Source organism: Brassica napus, chromosome A7 (assembly GCF_020379485.1).
Source record: "Brassica napus cultivar Da-Ae chromosome A7, Da-Ae, whole genome shotgun sequence".
Lineage (NCBI taxonomy): Eukaryota > Viridiplantae > Streptophyta > Magnoliopsida > Brassicales > Brassicaceae > Brassica > Brassica napus.
Window position 1 is genome coordinate 28128593 of NC_063440.1, and position 18909 is coordinate 28147501.

Sequence of the window (18909 nt, forward strand, 5' to 3'; positions counted from 1 at the left end):
TTCTTTCTGTGTGTTACTTACTACCTCGAGAGGAGAGAGACTTGATAACAACCAACCAAAAATTGAAACTATGGGGTTTGGATTGAATGGATTATTTCTCTTACTAAAAAAAATCTCATACATTAAAACATTGCTTGGAAGCTATGAAGAATAGAACTCTAGCATTTGAACATAAACAAACACAATAACAAACAATTGACTGCAACTTTTGGGCTTTGGACCTCCACCAAACTGCAAGTCAGTAGGATCTCTCCGGTCTTCTCTACAGGTACTTTCTTGCAAGTGCACGCACCTTGGTGTCAAAATGTGACGATGTAATCCGAGAACCAGGCAGATACAAAGGATTCAGAAGAACCTGCATGAACAAACGATTCCCATCATCATGCCATTTTAGAGAATAACAATGTTATTACTACCGAATTAGATCAGCTCAAATCAAAGAAGAGCGAGCTACCTTAATATAAAGCTCATGCACCTCCTGGAAGAAGCTCTTTATGCCGTCTTCATTGCGTGAATCATGAAGGAGCATGAGTCGTGTATGTGCGATAATTAATCAAGGAGGATACAAATATTTAAGACTTTGAAATTGAATCTGTTAAAGCCAACCTACCACCAATCTGACAATGTACTTAGATGAATGAATCAGGAGAAGGAAAAAAAAAAATCATTTCCACTTGAATATAAATAGTTCTGACGGAAGAAAGAACTAAAAAGGATATGGCCAGCGGTAACATAGACGGACACAACGAGATCGTTAAACCTGTCAACTGACTTCAAGAACCTGAAGAGTAAATAATATATGAAAACTGATACGAATTATATGCCTTAAACATAACCACCACAAGGAAGGAAGGGAGTTTACAGACATGGCGCTTGTAGTCCATGCAAGGTCTTGGACGACATCTAATGCAGCGTGTAGTATAAACTGGTGCAACTGAGCAGCATCTTCTCTCTGCCAAACGGAGCGAACAGAATGAGACTGGTGTACAACAGTAGACAGAATTTTAAACAAAGGGAAATAGCAAAACTTTGAAATGAACAAGAGTGATGATCAAATTTATTCTCCTGAATATATTTATTCGAAGGACGCATAGTGTTGTACAAACTTGAATATGTGAGACCCAATTCCTCCTCGGATTAAAATATATATATAAAGCTCCGAAACAGGAACTGAAAGAGAGGAGTAAGAGAAGAGTACTTTGGGAGCAGAACCAACTTCAGCTTCATAGATGGGAATATCATTCCGACCCACTATTATAAAACACGCTGTGTTTGCCATTCTATCCCTCCCCACTCTACAAATTATAGATTTAAAAAATACAGATCTTTGTGTCTGTCTCCTGCAACAGCAAAATCAAAAAAAGAAAAAAAATGTGAAATTGGAGTTTAGACTTGGTAACAATCAATCAAATCGTGTAGATACGATTGAATCCAGAGTAATCTAGGTTAGATTCATTACTATTAGATCAGGGATCAACAATTCTAATTTTCACAAAAAATAAATTGGAGAAAACTCACGAATAGAAACGAATGCAAGTGAATGATGCGAAATGCTGCAGGAAATACAACCAATTCTTCGGAAGATGGTCGAGTGCAAAGATAAAACAAGGAGTTGAGATTAACAAGTCCAGGGTGTTTGTTTAGTTTAGCTAGAGATCAGGAGAGGAATAATGACGATTACAGTATATTAGGCCCATTTCAATTATTGGGCCTTATAAACTCAAATAAGAGACCCTTCAACAGCCCAATAGTGATGGATGGTATCGACGCCGTCTTAACCCGATTGGCGAAACCCCGGGTCGGTCAGTTTCCCCAGACTATATTTTACTCCCGATTCGAGAGAGAGAGAGAGAGAGAGAGAGAGAGATCTTGCTCTGCTACTTGATTAGGTTTTCGTTTCCATCAAATCATGGAAGTAGACGATGATTACGTGGAGTATGTTCCAGTTGCGAAGCGTAGAGCGCTGGAAGAGCAGAAGATTCTTCAACGGAAGGGCAAAGTGTTGGAGGTGGAGGAAGAAGCTTCGGAGAAGGAGAAGCTCGCCGAATCCAAACCTAGCTTGCTCGTCCAAGCAACTCAGCTCAAGCGTGACGTACCCGAAGTCAGTGCTACCGAGCAAATCATCCTACAAGAGAAGGAGATGATGGAGCATCTCTCTGATAAGAAGACGCTCATGTCTGTTCGTGAGTTAGCCAAAGGTATCACTTACACAGAGCCTCTCTTAACAGGTTGGAAACCTCCTTTGCGTATTAGGAAGATGTCTAGGAAGCAGATGGATTTGATCAGGAAGCAGTGGCATATCATTGTTAGCGGTGAAGACATTCCTCCTCCCATCAAGAGCTTCGAGGATATGAAGTTCGAGAAACCTATTTTGGATACGCTCAGGGAGAAAGGGATTGTGCAGCCCACTCCTATTCAAGTTCAGGGTCTTCCTGTGATTTTGTCTGGGAGAGATATGATTGGGATTGCCTTCACTGGTTCCGGGAAGACGATGGTTTTCGTGCTTCCCATGATCATGATTGCTCTCCAGGAGGAGATGATGATGCCTATTGGTCCTGGAGAAGGCCCCATTGGCCTTATTGTTTGCCCTTCTAGAGAGCTTGCTAGGCAGACTTACGAAGTTGTTGAACAGTTTGTGGCTCCTTTGGTCAAGGCTGGATTCGCGCCTTTGAGGTCTTTGCTATGCATTGGAGGTGTCGATATGAGGTCCCAGTTGGATGTTGTCAAGAGAGGTGTTCACATTGTTGTTGCTACCCCTGGGAGGTTGAAGGATTTGCTCGCCAAGAAAAAGATGAACTTAGATGCCTGCAGGTAACTCCCACCCTATGTATATATGTTTCTTTGCACTTATGCCTGGACTGTTATACACTAGTCTAGGTTCGTTGGAGTATCTGTTTATTTGTGGTTTATTGTGCCCGTTTTGTTGTTCCTCCTAGTAAATGCCAGAGATCGATAGGGTTGTCTAGGTTTTGTCAGCACTTTCATTTGTGATTCTATATGGTTTCTTTTCTCTGAACAAACTTTTAGCGTTGAATGCATCTTTCTTCTCTTGAAAGTCCTAAGGCTGTGCCATGTACCTTCAAATCTAGGCCATGTTAGTTGGACGATGATGTTAAACTTCTTTTTAAAACTGATATAGGTACCTGACGCTGGATGAGGCAGATAGGTTGGTTGATTTGGGTTTCGAAGATGACATTAGGGAAGTCTTTGACCATTTCAAGTCTCAGCGTCAAACACTTCTCTTCTCTGCCACAATGCCCACCAAAATTCAAATCTTTGCCAGAAGTGCTCTGGTGAAACCTGTGACAGTCAACGTAGGAAGAGCCGGAGCTGCGAATCTCGATGTTATCCAGGAGGTTGAATACGTCAAACAAGAAGCAAAGATTGTTTACCTCCTTGAGTGCCTGCAGAAAACCTCTCCGCCGGTTTTAATTTTCTGTGAGAACAAGGCTGATGTTGATGATATCCACGAGTACTTGTTACTGAAAGGAGTGGAAGCTGTTGCTATACACGGAGGTAAAGATCAGGAGGACAGAGAGTACGCAATCTCTTCGTTCAAAGCTGGGAAGAAAGACGTCTTGGTCGCCACTGACGTTGCTTCAAAAGGGTTAGACTTCCCTGATATTCAGCACGTCATAAACTACGACATGCCTGCGGAGATTGAGAACTATGTGCACAGGATAGGAAGAACAGGTCGGTGTGGGAAAACAGGGATAGCAACTACGTTTATAAACAAGAACCAAAGCGAGACCACGCTGCTTGATCTGAAACACTTGCTGCAAGAAGCTAAACAGAGGATTCCACCTGTCCTTGCTGAGCTGAAGGATCCGATGGAGGAAGCAGAGAATATTGCTAATGCAAGTGGTGTCAAGGGTTGTGCTTACTGTGGGGGTCTGGGACATCGTATTAGAGACTGTCCGAAACTGGAGCAGCAGAAGAGTGTGGCCATATCTAACTCTAGGAAAGACTACTTCGGCTCTGGTGGATACAGAGGAGAGATATAATCTGTATTCCAATCTTCTTACAAGAATCCCTTTTGCAAGTTAGGTGACAAACGTTATCAATGTGTTTTTGGAAAAGCGAACCTTGTAATGTTGCAAGCTTACTATTATCTTCATGCTGACATTATATTTTCTTTTCATTTGCATGGCAATTAGGCTGTCACTTAATGTCCACTAGAATAGAACCCGCGCCATGCGCGGTAACGTTTCATTTTAAACATTTATTTTACGCGGCTAAGTTTCATTTTAAACAATTATTTTGCTTTATAGATTCTTTGAGTTCGTATTTTTTATCTTTAAAAAAGATCGGATGTCGTCTTTGGAATCTAAAAATCGAATATTAGTCTTTGCATATGGAATATCAGCTATAAGTCGATATCAACTCTAACTCTAAATGAGTCATCCTAAACTACTAATTGTAATCTTAATTTTTTATTTCATCCAGCTTTAAATCGTTAGAGATTTTTTTATAAATATTTTATATAATAAAATTTAAATTGATTAGATGAACCCGTGTTTGATAGTTCAAAATTAAAATATAACATATGAAATCCAAAATATAACTTTAATTAAATAGATTAGATATATTTTTATTTTTTATTTCAAATACAAATGAATATTTTAAAAAAAATTCTAACAAAATATTTTAAATTTTTATTCCCAAAAATTAATTAATTTAAATTTCAGTTATCAGTAAAATATAATTAAATTATTAGATGTGATTTTAATTTTTATTTTTAAATAAAAACTGAATTAATTTTATATTTAATTATATTTTAATAATAATCAGAATTTAAACTAATTAATTACGAAAATAAATTGCAAATAGTGTTTTTAAATATTTTGTTTGAATTTCATAAGGAAAGTTGCTTATTTGTATTTCAAATAAAAGATTAAGATATTAATGATATTGTAATGAAATTATGTATAATTTAATAAATTTTCTAAGACATGGTCCAAATAAAAGATCACACATAAAAAAGTCATAAGACTTTAATTTAATAAATTAGATATTGCAAAATCTTCCATTTTAAATATAATATAACATATACTGATTTTTTAACGTTTTTAATTTTGCATTCACACTTGTTTTTAGTTTCATTATAATTACATTTTAAATTAGAAATAATTTTATAAGTTTAATGAAAGTTTATATAAATATTACATATGAAAGTTAAAATAGTTAACCCACCATTTTAACATCTTTCGCATTGTTTCTAATTTTAACCTTTTTTTTAACACATCATATTGATATTTCCTAAAATATAGGGAAATGGGCATGATTGTTTTTATATTTTAAAGTGCTAATACATTTAATATATAACAGATTAATAATTTAAAAAGATTCTGTCTGATTTTCTGTTTAAATATTGTATATTAAATGATTAATATAAAATATAACATAAAACATGTTAAACAAATGATCCTACAATGAATTTTAAACAGTAGATAAAAAAATAGGACCCTAAATTAATAAATTAGATGCTGGAGATGATAAAAAGTGAAAAATTTAAAGATACACTATGTATGTCATACAGTAAATTTAAACAGGTAAAAAGTAAAAAAAATTAGAACTTTGACTAATACACAAATACTTTTGAACAAGAGTGACAAAATAAATTTTTTTTTTTTTTTGAACAAAAGGTGACAAAATAAATAAAACAGATGTATTGGCAGTTGAAACCGAATGTATTAATACCTTACAAGTTACTAATCGAGTCCAAGCATGGCAAAAATTAAATTTTTGACTAATGCACAAATACTTTTGAACAAGAGTCGCAAGATAAATAGAACCGATGTATTGGCAGTTGAAGCCGAGTGTATTAATACCTTACAAGTTACTAATTGAGTCAACAATTAAAACTTTGACCAGTAAATATAAATGCTTTTGAACAAGAATTTTGACTGATATTTTCCGTTTTGGTTACTGTTAAATTTTGACTAATAATGAACTGAAAGACAATGTATTCATTGCAATCTCGAAACTATAAGTAGAGACTATTGCATTACAACAAGTAACTCATTCATAAACATATAGAAATAGTTGCATCATAAGTAACTCAATTCATAAACATAAAGAAGAAGAAAATGGGTAAGGTAATGAGCATGGTGTGGATAATGATGATACTGGCTGTATTGGTCATAGGAGGTGAAGCAAAATCGGAAATAGAATGCAGTAAGATCTGCCGTCCCCACTGCCAGCGCTCATCACCAGCGTCAGAATGTGCAGCTTGTCGTACAGAATGTTACAAGTTGCCACCGGTTGCAATGAGAGGCAGGAACCGCCGCATGGTTTCAGAAGACCCCAAACAACAATAGATCTTTCATGTTTTGATTTATATTATATAGAATAACATATGGTGACTACACATGTAAGGATCCAAACCTTATAATGCTTACATGCAATGTTTAATAAGATGAGATTGTTCTTTTTTCTTTTTGTTATTTCACCAATCAACATGTTGAATGAGATTGTTCTTTTTTCTTTTGGCAAAAGAACACAAGTATAACATCATTTTAACTTTTCGTAATGAAACCACTAAACAAAAAGTAAACCACCACCACCGAAAAAAAAAAGATGTAAAAAGAGTGAGAAATAGGTTTTTTTATTATATAAGTTAGCCTTCAACTTCACGAGAAGATCCTGAAGAGGAAACCTCCATGCGTGGCAAAGAAGGGAGCAAAGACGAGAGACTCAACAGCCATTAGCTTTATCAATATGTTAAGCGACGGTCCTGATGTATCCTTCAGTGGGTCTCCTATTGTGTCACCTATCACTGCTGCCTTGTGTGGCTCTGACCCTTTTGGTCCTAAGCTCCTCGCGTGCTCTGATGCCCCCGCCTGCACTCATCATTTCACAATCGTCAATCCTCTCTCTCTCTCTTCTGATATTTTCTTATCACAATATAAACTCTCTCTCACACACAAAAGGCTTTGCTTACCTCAATGTACTTCTTGGCATTGTCCCAGGCTCCTCCAGTGTTAGATGCTGATATAGCAATCTGAACTCCTGAGACAAGGGAGCCAGCGAGGACACCAGAGAGGGTCTCAACGCCGAAGAAGAAACCGACAATGAGAGGAGTAAGCATGACAAGGCAACCAGGAGGAATCATCTCCTTGATGGAAGCATCCGTTGATATCTTGACGCATGTTGCATAGTCTGGTTTCGCGGTACCTTCCATGAGTCCGGGGATGGTGTTGAACTGCCTCCTCACTTCTTCCACCATCTTAAGAGCTGCACTTCCCACGCTCTTCATCGTCATTGCAGAGAACCAATAAGGAAGCATCGCTCCAACTAGCAGCCCTATCACCACCTTTGGGGTCAACACATCCACCGTCTGTACTCCTGCTCGGCTCACAAATGCACCAAACAACGCCAAAGACACAAGAGCAGCAGAGCCAATCGCAAAACCCTACATAACAAACCACAAGTTTGAGCACTGTTGTTTCATTGTACAAAAGTAAGACTGATATATACCTTTCCGATAGCAGCAGTGGTGTTACCAGCAGCATCAAGAGCGTCGGTTCTTTCTCGGATGCGATGGCTCATTCCAGCCATCTCAGCAATGCCACCAGCATTGTCACTGATCGGACCATAAGCATCAATCGCCAAACCAGTTGCAATGGTACTGAGCATCCCAAGAGCAGCAACCGCCACACCGTACATGGCAGCAAAGCTGAAGCTAACGAATATACTGACAGCAATCGCAAAGATTGGAATGATGACGGATTTGTATCCAAGAGCAAGTCCGAATATAACGTTGGTTGCTGCTCCGGTCCTGCATGAATCTGCCACGTCTTGCACAGGGCTGCAAACCACACAGAGACATACAATTAATTAGTCATAAAAGAAGACACAGAGAAAGAGAAATTGAGTGCACACTAGTCTATATTACCTGTATGCATTACTTGTGTAGTATTCAGTAACAAAGCCGATAATGAGTCCAGCCCAGAGACCAACAGCAACACACAGGAATAGCTCCCTGCATACCCCAAATTTAAGTAAAGCACTTTGGCAAAAGGAATCACACAAAAAGCAAAAGTAAAAGGATCTTACCAGTTTTTCACAACTTTCTGTGTCCCAAAGTTGAAGATGGTGAAGGAAGATGGTAACCCAATCCACGACACTAGAGCTATTCCAGCAGTCATGATAACCGTCGAAATGATAAGCTGGTTTTTCAACGCAGGTTCAATCTCCTTAACAGCCTTAATCTCAGAGATGTCGGTTGCATAGAGGGTAGTGATCAAACAAACCAAGATTCCCACTGAACTGATGAGCAAGGGGAACAACATGGCAGTGAAGTCATGGTTGATTCCAAAGGAGGAGATGGAAGCAACAACAAGCGCAGCACAAGATGATTCTGCGTATGATCCAAACAGATCAGAGCCCATCCCAGCAATGTCACCAACATTGTCACCCACATTATCAGCAATCACCTGAAACATAACAACAATAAGTCAAACTTCTTAGGTGACCAACATAAAAGAATGGTGTTAATAATAGTGCTTACAGCAGGGTTTCTTGGATCATCTTCTGGAATATTCCTTTCTACTTTTCCCACAAGGTCAGCACCAACATCAGCAGCCTTGGTGTAGATCCCACCACCAACTCTACCAAAGAGCGCCATGGAAGATCCACCAAGCCCATAACCAGTGATGGACTCAAAGAGACCTTCCCAGTCATCACCGTAGTAAATCTTGAAGAGGTTGATAGTAATGTAAAGAACCAAGAGACCGTTCGCAGCGAGAAGGAAACCCATCACAGCGCCAGACCTGAACGCAACGATGAAGGCCTTCCCAACGCCTCTCCTCGCTTCCAGGGTGGTTCTAGCGTTGGCGTAAGTGGCGATCTTCATCCCGAGAAAGCCAGAGAGGACTGAGGTCACCGCGCCGAGGACGAAGGAGATGGTGCTGAAGACGGCGGTGGCGAGGGCAGGCTTGCATGTTCTGGTCTTGTCGTAAGTGCAAGGCTGGCTCTTGGTGCTGAAGCCTTGGACAGAGCCGAGGAAGAGAAAGATGATGGCGGCGAAGAGAACCATGAAGACGCCAACGTATTTGTACTCGGTGAATAGAAATGAGGTTGCACCTGTTCACACACGGACAAGATTATATTATTTAACAAGACAACAACAGAGCTACTTTGGCTAAATATTCAGCTTCGGACAAGAAAGGTTCAAAATTTCCAAAACATATTAAAACAAAAACAAAAAAGTTTCAATTTTTTTTCTCTGTTTTCTAATTAATTTTTGAAGATATTAAAAAAAAAAAGACAGAAGATCTTAAAAAAAACAGAGAAGCAAAATAAAACACGAGTTCTCAATCACCTTCAGATATAGCGGTCTGAATCTCAGCGCATTTGGCAACGACGCTCTCATCATTAACCCCTTCCTCTTCCTCTATCAGATAATCCTCATTTCCATTCTTCCCGTCTTCACTTTCCGAAGACGCGCCACGATCGGCGGTGAGTTTCACGCCAGAGACTATATACCACTGGAACAGCGAGAAGGCGATTCCCACCACCGCGCACACCGGCACCAAAATCTCCGTCCAAAGCTCCGGTAACAACGCCTTCCCCGTCATCTTTATCTCTCTCTCTCTCTCTCCTCAAACACTGTAACACTAAATCAAATGAGAATCAACGGATAAAAGAAAGAGACTTTTTGATGCTTCGTGAGAGATATGTGAAGTGAAGCGACTCGGTGAGCTATCGTGTCGTTTTATAAGTAAAGAGTCTGAGTAAAAAAATTTAAAAAGACAGTTTTACTTTTCTACGCTTATGTTCACCTACTTATATGAACCGTTTAACTTTCAATCTTCTACCAATCGGACGGCTGGCTTCGAACGTGTTAGTCTATGGAAAATTATTAATTTACGCGGCGGATAAGATAGTAACCACGTCACATCCACGTGGCGTAGTAGACTCACGAAATGTCTACCATCCTTGCCCTTCATGCAAGACCCCACTTATGTAGAGAAACACGCTTGTAGCCGTTAGATTTTTTCTATAATGTTAATTGGATAGTTTCACGTAGAGATTCGGTAAGGTTGAATATAACTCGAAACACTGCAAGTCTAGTCATCACTCTCATCTTTCTCCATCCTTACATGGCTCCACGTCCTTACGATACGATTTTCCTTACCTACGGACATTGTCTATACGTTTATTTCCTTACAGTGACAGTGTTATAGTTTTGCATGGATTGATTCAAACACTATATTATAATTGTTGTTTTAATTGATGTACATTGATGACCACACATGCTAAACATGCCCCGTATGTGATTTAGCCTTCATCCTCCTTGTCCCTTTCTGCATGATGGGCGTTACAAAATCAAGGAATCGTAACGTGCGTAACAGAAATAATATTTTTCCTTCATGTGGCCAACATGAAGTTTAAGAAGATAACGTCTTGTAAAATAATTTTTTAAAAAATACTAAATATATGTTTTCTAGTAATCTGAGACTAGAATCTGGTTCAAGCTCACGTTAATAAGCAAGAGTATTAATAGCTGAGAAAATCCAAAGAATATATTGTGGAATTTATTACACCTCATGCTATGGTCACGAATCATTACCGTCTCAAAGGAATGCAACATCCAACTAAACGAAAATTAAGCTGAAAAATACCCAAATCTAATGAGCTAGCTAGGGAAGAAACTAGGCCTCTTGTTGTTAGTGTGCGTTTTTGGAAGACTTGAAAGTCTGAAGAAACTCTTTAGCCATCTTCAACTCCTGCATCTGCCTCGTCTTGCCCCACTTGTGTTCACTCGCTAATATCTCCACCACACGTTTCAAAGCCTTCTCCGCTGCATTTGTATCTAAGAAGGCGATTCTACACCTCCTGGCGATGAAATCCACTGCTGATTCACAGTACTCGTTTCTTGCACAGTAAGCAACTTCTGCTTCGAGGAACGGATGACCGTGTGCTAGCCTCTTCCCAAGACCCTCTTCCTGAGCAATGGTGGCGACTCGGTCAGCCATTGACCCATATGCATGTGACAAATGCTTTGCAGCTGCTGTGTCCATTGTCCCCGGAACCATTTTACCACCGTGAGTTTTCTTCACGCGCACGTATTGCTGCGCTAGAGCTGCGAAGGAAGATGGGTCCCATCCGTAAGAGCCCACAAGCTGTAGCTTCTGCGTTACGCAATCGTTGCTGGGTTTCAGCTTTCCAGATTTGATTGCTGCGTCCACCGCGTCTTCCGCCATGCTGAAATGAAATCACTCCATGAGCATTTTACTAACCACATTATTTATACAAACAAACCCTTTGTACCTTCTGTAAGTAGTCCATTTTCCACCTGTAATTGTAACCAGACCAGGACAATCCTCCAGAACAATGTGGTCTCTGGACATATTCTCAGTGTTTTTTGCTGTTGGATCCATGGCCAATGGACGAATACCACTCCAAGCCGAAAGAACATCGGTACGTCGAACCTAGTAAAATTTTATTAAGGTCATCAAGTATATTTTATATCTTTTAGGAAAAAAAAGAGAGGTTTAGGTTGAGCGTACCTTGATGTTAAGATAGTCGGTGATTGTGTCAAGTATGAATTGAATCTCATCTTCATGAGGTTTTGGAAGCGAAGTGATTGAAGTGGGAGAGTCTGTAGTGCCTGCTACTGTTTTCCCCAACCAAGGTAACATAAACACAACTCGACCATCCTTAGTCTTGGGGACTATCAACCCCATCCCTTGAGGAGAATAGTAGTCAGGCAACACAATGTGTACGCCGCTGCTTGGACATATCATAGGTTTCGACTCGCCATCAGCCATCTTCCTAACTGAATCACAGAATGGTCCAGCCGCATTAACAACCACCTTCGCGTAGGTGTCAAACTCTTTGCCTGGTCATATATTAAATTAAGCATGTTATCATCAGTTAAATATATAGAATTTATGCTTAAATATTGAACAAATTTGTTTTGTACGTACCTGAGAGATTGTTACGAATCCGAGCACCAATTACTCTCTGAGAAACACCATCCCTAATAAGGGAGACAACCTCTGCATGGTTAAGAACTGAAGCACCAGCTAAAGCGGCGGTACATGCCAAACCAACATTGACACGCGAATCATTCATCTGCCCGTCGTAGTACACAACAGTGCCTGTCAAAGTAGTACTCTTGTCTTTCCCTTTACTCGCGAGTGTTGGGAAGAGCTCGACAGACTGTTTAGCAGAGTAATATCTGGAGAGATGCAAGAGTCTTGGTCCGGCCACCAAGTCATACATTTTCAGTCCCATCCAGAAGTAGACAACTTCGAACCAGCTGAAACAAGGTGTCATGCAGGGGAGTGCGTGGCAGAGATGCGGTGCGTTCTCGATCAGTTGCTTACGTTCCTCGAGGGCGTGAAACACAAGCCGAAGCTGTCCGTAATCAAGATTGAAAACAGCTTTCTCCAAGTAACGAACCCCTAATTAAATCATAATATTAGACCATTAATTACCTAATATGTTCTGTAGTAAAAAGCTAAAACTCATCATTTATTTATCTACACTTATCATTCAACCAAGTAACTGCTTTCATGCTTCTTGTCTGAATTGCGTGTAGCTAACGCAACGCATACGAAATTAAAATATAAGATTAGTTATTACCTCCATGAATTAGTTTTGTTGATCGCGAAGAGGTCCCTGAGGAGAAGTCATCACGTTCGACGAGACCAACACGAAGGCCACGGGTGGCGGCGTCGAGAGCTACACCAGAACCGGTGGCTCCACCGCCGATGACGAGGAGATCGAGCGGATTTGACAAGCTGGCTCCACTCAGAGCCGATTCTTGAACGGATCGAGGCGGTACAGAAGCGGTAGGATCACCAATCGTACGCCTTAATGACTCCACAATCGTACGGTCTTTGTCGCTGGAGGCAAGCGACAAAACAGCGCCACCAGATGCAGTGGCGATGAAAGCAACGCCAGAGGCGAGACGGCGAAAAGAAGCGGCGTACATGGAGAGCGAAGAGAGAAAGAGAGAGATTGGAAAGTGATGTGATCATAATGAGATGGAGAAGGAGTAGAAGATGCTTGCATTGTGAATCAAGCCAAATTTGGAAATATTCATTAAATGATGATTTCGTAATCTTCAAGCTTACCATTTATATACGCTTACGTCTAAGGAAGTTCCGAGCTTACTGAATATCATATTAGTTATATTTCTACAAAGAGAAAAAGACTAGGATAGCACCAAACCAAGTTTATGTTCCCAAAGTAGCACTCAAGGTTCAAAGTCACAAAAATAGGTTTCATTAAAGAGGTAAATATACACTTATACCCCTTGGGTTAATTAATCCAAACCTTAGGGTTTAGAGTTAAGGGGTGGGGTTTTGGAATTAGGGTTTAAAATTTTATAAAAAAAAATATTAAAATAAAAAATAAAAATTTTAAAAACAGTTTTAAAAAGTATTTTTAAATTATAAAAAGAAAATTTGAAAAAAAAAATAAAAAAAAAAAATTTTTGAAAAAAAAAATTATAAAAATTTCGAATCTGAAAACATATAATCTGAAACTATAAAAAAAAAAAATCTTTTTTTCATTTTTTTAATTTTTATTTTATTTATTTTTATTTATTTTATTTATTTTTATTTATTTTTGTTTGTTTATTTAATTTTAAACCAAGGGTATTAGGGATATTTTACCTTTTAATGAATGTCATTTTTGTGACTTTCTTCTTCTAGTGCTATTTTTGAGACATAAACTTCAAAAGATGCTATTATTGACAATTGCCCTTCTACAAACGTAGTATACTTGTTAGTTTTTGATGAAATTGCTTTTGGAGCTCTTATATGAAATTGCTTTTGGAGCTCTTATATGAACCACATAAGTTTTGGCTTATATTATTTAAGAAATGTACATGTACGTGAAATTGCTATTGTAGCAACCAACAAAGTCTTCAAGGATGTTTGGTTTGTTGGCCATTCTCTTAATCTTGAGAGATGCATATACATCTTGAGAGATTGCAAAGAAACTCAATTAATAGAACTGGATAAGAACAACATATAATTCGGTAAATATATTGTGATCGTAAATGTAAGGTCGCTATCTCAATTTATATTTGATAATATTTATTGGTAAACCAGCTCACCAATTTTTGGTATATTGCCTTTACTAGCAGTAATCAATTTTAGTAGAGATAAACATCCATTAATAATCCATATCTTCTAATTGAGAAAACTTTAGCTTATATTATTTTGATAATAATTATGAAATATCAATGTTGTATATGTATATATAAAGTTTTATAAATAGCATATAGTTTATTTGTATGTAAACAGATAGCTCAAATATTGGATAAGTTTCAAAGAAATCAACTCTATATATGAACCAGATTTGTGAACAGACCTAAGAGTTTGTCAAAAGTCAACGATAGAGACGGTTACAAAATCTACCAATCCGTGAAGAACACGTGAAAGATGGAGCTGAATTTAAGAAAGATGATCTCATAGTATTTGACCTTCCACCAATAAAAACCATAATGAATACATCACCATACGCTGGAGTAAACGGATAAAAAGAAGGGTGAACTTTCCAACAATATCTCTGACTCTTATTCAGCTTTCTATATATATCACTCCCCCCATTGTTCCCACGTTATATCCTATCTTCACTCATCTTCATTCGTATTGTTCAATCTTCTTCTTTAGAAAAACAAAAAAAAATGGCAGGAGAAAAAGGTTTCATTGGATCAATAGATCAAGGAACGACCAGCACCAGATTCATCATTTATGATCACGATGCTCGTGCCGTTGCATCCCACCAAGTCGAGTTCACTCAGTTCTATCCTGAAGCTGGGTAATCCCTCTCTCTCTCTCTCTCTCTCTCTCTGGATCTGTATCACCTACTTGTTGACTTTTTATTACATATGTTTATATTTTTAACTTGTGAGAAGTAGGTGAGACTTTTTATGGTCGATGATCCACATCTTGCCTTATTGGACACACTATATTTAGTTATCTTTCACTGTTACATTCTTGAGCGATCTGTAATATTTAGTTATCTTTGAAGCTCTTTGTTTAGTGGATTTGATGCATACATTTATATTATGTATTGACACTAATATTTGTAAATGAAGATGGGTGGAACACGATCCAATGGAGATACTCGAAAGTGTGAAAGTGTGCATTGCAAAGGCTCTTGACAAAGCCACAGCCGATGGACACAACGTCGACGGTGGCTTGAAAGCCATTGGGCTTACCGATCAAAGAGAGACGACCATCGTTTGGAGCAAATCCACTGGACTTCCTCTCCACAAAGCTATTGTCTGGATGGATGCTCGCACCAGTTCCATCTGCAGGTAACATTACATACATAATTTCTCTTTCTTGCTGTTTTGTTTTCTTGAATGGTTTGTCCTAAAAATCCTCTGTTCTTAGGGAGTTTGTTTCTGATGAGATTTTTTTTATTTTTGATGATATTCACAGGAGACTAGAAAAGGAGCTATCAGGAGGAAGATCTCATTTTGTTGAGTCTTGTGGATTGCCGATTAGCACATACTTCTCTGCCATGAAGCTTCTCTGGCTGATGGAGAATGTAGATGCTGTCAAAGACGCTATGAAGAAAGGAGATGCCATCTTTGGCACAATCGACACATGGCTGATCTGGAACATGACAGGCGGTGTGAATGGAGGGTTACACGTCACTGATGTCACCAACGCTTCTCGCACCATGCTCATGAACCTCAAGACCTTGAACTGGGACGAGGAGACTCTTAAGACACTAGGCATTCCCGCTGAAATCTTGCCCAAGATTGTAAGCAACTCGGAGGTCATTGGAGAAATCTGCAAAGGCTGGCCCATCCCTGGCATCAAGATCGCTGGATGTCTTGGCGACCAGCACGCTGCAATGTTGGGACAAGCTTGCAAAAAAGGCGAGGCTAAGAGTACTTACGGCACTGGCGCTTTCATTCTTCTCAACACAGGAGAAGTCCCCATCAAGTCAGGACATGGACTTCTGACCACGTTGTCCTACAAGCTTGGGCCTCAAGCAAAGACAAACTATGCTCTCGAGGGTTCCATTGCTATAGCTGGAGCTGCCGTTCAATGGCTAAGAGACAGCCTTGGGATAATTAAAAGTGCAAGTGAAATTGAAGATTTGGCGGCTATGGTAGAATCAACGGGAGGAGTGTACTTTGTGCCAGCATTCAACGGTTTGTTTGCGCCTTGGTGGAGAGAAGACGCTCGTGGTGTCTGCATTGGAATCACTAGGTTCACAAACAAGTCTCACATTGCAAGGGCTGTGCTGGAGAGCATGTGTTTCCAAGTGAAAGATGTGCTAGACTCTATGAACAAAGATGCCGGTGAAAAGGGCTCCCTAAATAACGAGAAAGGGGAGTTCTTGCTTAGAGTTGATGGTGGCGCCACCGCCAACAACCTTCTTATGCAGATTCAGGTAAATGATTATATGATGATGATTGTAGTTTTTTTAACATAAGTCTCATTTGTCCTTTTGAAACATGGGCAGGCTGATTTGATGGGAACGCCGGTGGTGAGGCCAGTAGACATAGAGACAACAGCACTAGGAGCAGCCTATGCAGCTGGACTAGCCGTTGGATTCTGGAGGGAAGAAGACATATTTGAGTCAGGAGAGAAGTCAAAGAACTCCAAAGTCTTCAGACCAGCTATGGAAGAAGCAACCAGGAAGAAGAAAGTGGAGTCATGGTGCAAAGCGGTTGAGAGAACATTTGATCTTGCTGATCTCTCTCTTTAAAAACTTGAGTTTATTTCCTTAATCCCCACGTTGTCTTTTCTTGTTTACCACAGCGGGGCTCTTTAAGCCACATTATGTCGTTTATTACATATATAATATATGATCTCTAAGTTACTACATGTAGAGATCAGACAAGGTTTGTGGCAGCCAATATTTCAGTTGAAAATTATAAACTGAAAACATGTCTTTTCCGGTGGAACTGTGATTATAGCTTTTGCTTTGAGATTCTTTAGGACAAGGCCCTTCTTGCTAAGCGGATGAAAGCATCGATAAGGTTGAGCCATGCTTGTCTAGGAGAAGAATCGAAACACAGAAACAAGAGAAAATTATTGTTCCCTCGCTTTTCACCTTGACCGAGGCCTTCCTTCGGGCAGATGGGCTCCCATTAAATTAATACGAGTTGGACCTTATTTCTTTGTCCTCCATTATCCCTTGTATACCTGACGGCTGACGATGTACCATGCCAGTTTTATAGCTATCGACTAACTCTAAATCTTAAAAAAAAAAAAAAAAAAAAAAAGACTAACTCTAAATCTTATCTATTTAATTTATTACTTTCCAAATTTGAATTTCCATAAATTTTGTAGGAGAAGTTCTGATGCACTCTTCCTCATTGCATTTATTTCTTTGGAAAATTCAAAATTCGAAAATTATAATTTATGGATGTGATAATTAATACTCGCTAGTTATTAGTTATTACATACTCATGATCTCGTTAATTGCTTTATTACGAAATTACCTCGAAAAATTATAACATTAGCGTTCTATGTCTAAGTTTTTCACCTTTTTATTACATATCATTTCAGTAACCACGTATAAACTATAATTATATACGTTTGTCATATGGTGTGAGATATTAGACTAATGGATACCGAGTCAACAAATGGTCGGCTATTTTTCATCATCACATTATTAATCTATATGAACCACACTTCTCAGGTAAAAGAATTGGCAACAATTCTAAGGTATGGTTAGCTTCGGGGTTGACTTTAACATTATACACATCTGGAAAAGGTTTAAATCCGTGTTCGAATTATATATCAACGAATTGTTAACAACTAAACGATTATTTATTTTTAGTCAACCTATCATCTACAAGTTCTAGACGTGCAAAAGTCAAATATATTAGCAAGTTTTAATTACTAAATTTAATATGTTTGCAAAAATGTCAAACACACAAGAAGATGGTCTTCTTTAAATAAATGGGGCAGACGAATGTTTCCTATACAAAAACAAAACAGGCTTTTCTTCTCTCTTCTTCTACCAAAGGGTTTCTCAACCTCATACATCATCTCCACCGCCATGAGCCACCCGAACCACCACCAGCAGCCGCCGAGCTATGTCACTGACCCAAACACCATGTTCGTTCAAGCAGATCCTTCCAACTTCCGAAACATCGTCCAAAAACTCACCGGAGCACCACCGGAACTCTCCACAGCACAACAGAAGCTTCCTTTAACTCCGAAGAAACCAGCCTTCAAGCTCCACGAACGTCGTCAGTCATCCAAGAAAATGGAGCTGAAGATCAGCAACGACTCCTTCAGCCATTTCCACCGAGGGTTCCTGGTCTCTCCCGTCTCTCACCTGGACCCATTCTGGGCGCGCGTGAGCCCACATTCAGCGCGTGAGTATCCTCACCCACCAGCGGACAATGAAGAGCAAAAAGCCATCGCGGAGAAAGGGTTCTACTTCCTTCCGAGTCCGAGAAGCGGGGTTGAGCCAGCACCGGAGCTTTTGTCTTTGTTTCCTCTTTCTTCTCCTAACGGCACTAATCACCGTAATGAAGATGATTATCGCGACTGCTAATCATAATTTGTAGTCATACTTTCAGTTTTAGGCTATATATTGATCTTAAGCTGGTGACATCTCTGTTGCTTTTTACTTTTTGTTAGGGATAATCTATCTTTCTATTATCATCATCATCATCATCATCATCATCCTTCATAATTAACTTGTTGAAGGGTCAACTATTTCGCCGCGTGTAGTCCACTATCATCAGGATATAAATATTTATTCTACAAGTTCTTTTTTCATACTCGGCAAGGAACACAAAATCATTTCACAAGTAGATGTTTAATTACAGCTACATTTTGTTTGACCAAAAAAAAAATTTCAGCTCCATTTTTTACACTATATACTGGCAGCTTTATATTATCAAACAATTGATTTTGCTCACAAATAAGTTTGATGCATGATGTATGCGGAGGA

General features: G+C 39.0%; 6 protein-coding genes across 6 annotated transcripts; 3 read left to right on the forward strand and 3 right to left on the reverse strand.

Annotated features, from left to right (window-relative positions):
* Window positions 1–76: 76 nt before the first annotated feature.
* Window positions 77–1646, reverse strand: LOC106357427 (trafficking protein particle complex subunit 2-like). The gene is made up of 6 exons (XM_048736465.1): window positions 1519–1646; window positions 1199–1340; window positions 867–952; window positions 720–781; window positions 455–540; window positions 77–355 (listed from the first exon to the last, which is right to left on the reverse strand). The coding sequence occupies exons 2-6, from the start codon at window positions 1277–1279 to the stop codon at window positions 263–265; spliced, it is 408 nt and encodes a 135-aa protein (XP_048592422.1). The 5' UTR covers window positions 1280–1340; window positions 1519–1646; the 3' UTR covers window positions 77–262.
* A 151-nt stretch (window positions 1647–1797) lies between these two features.
* LOC111207157 (DEAD-box ATP-dependent RNA helicase 35) lies at window positions 1798–4141 on the forward strand. The gene is made up of 2 exons (XM_022704872.2): window positions 1798–2811; window positions 3140–4141. The coding sequence occupies exons 1-2, from the start codon at window positions 1910–1912 to the stop codon at window positions 4002–4004; spliced, it is 1767 nt and encodes a 588-aa protein (XP_022560593.2). The 5' UTR covers window positions 1798–1909; the 3' UTR covers window positions 4005–4141.
* A 2320-nt stretch (window positions 4142–6461) lies between these two features.
* Window positions 6462–9715, reverse strand: LOC106430757 (pyrophosphate-energized vacuolar membrane proton pump 1-like). The gene is made up of 7 exons (XM_013871553.3): window positions 9326–9715; window positions 8513–9087; window positions 8059–8438; window positions 7898–7984; window positions 7480–7810; window positions 6944–7414; window positions 6462–6842 (listed from the first exon to the last, which is right to left on the reverse strand). The coding sequence occupies exons 1-7, from the start codon at window positions 9579–9581 to the stop codon at window positions 6633–6635; spliced, it is 2310 nt and encodes a 769-aa protein (XP_013727007.2). The 5' UTR covers window positions 9582–9715; the 3' UTR covers window positions 6462–6632.
* An 804-nt stretch (window positions 9716–10519) lies between these two features.
* LOC125576412 (glycerol-3-phosphate dehydrogenase SDP6, mitochondrial-like) lies at window positions 10520–13226 on the reverse strand. The gene is made up of 5 exons (XM_048736466.1): window positions 12598–13226; window positions 11937–12416; window positions 11517–11848; window positions 11278–11438; window positions 10520–11211 (listed from the first exon to the last, which is right to left on the reverse strand). The coding sequence occupies exons 1-5, from the start codon at window positions 12947–12949 to the stop codon at window positions 10674–10676; spliced, it is 1863 nt and encodes a 620-aa protein (XP_048592423.1). The 5' UTR covers window positions 12950–13226; the 3' UTR covers window positions 10520–10673.
* Window positions 13227–14481: 1255 nt separating this feature from the next.
* Window positions 14482–16900, forward strand: LOC125576413 (glycerol kinase-like). Its single transcript, XM_048736468.1, has 4 exons — window positions 14482–14787; window positions 15068–15289; window positions 15417–16383; window positions 16456–16900. Exons 1-4 carry the CDS (start codon window positions 14654–14656, stop codon window positions 16699–16701), a joined length of 1569 nt encoding a protein of 522 aa, XP_048592425.1. The 5' UTR covers window positions 14482–14653; the 3' UTR covers window positions 16702–16900.
* Window positions 16901–17663: 763 nt separating this feature from the next.
* LOC106449502 (VQ motif-containing protein 11-like) lies at window positions 17664–18734 on the forward strand. Its single transcript, XM_013891253.3, has one exon. It carries the CDS (start codon window positions 17917–17919, stop codon window positions 18505–18507), a length of 591 nt encoding a protein of 196 aa, XP_013746707.2. The 5' UTR covers window positions 17664–17916; the 3' UTR covers window positions 18508–18734.
* Window positions 18735–18909: the final 175 nt, after the last annotated feature.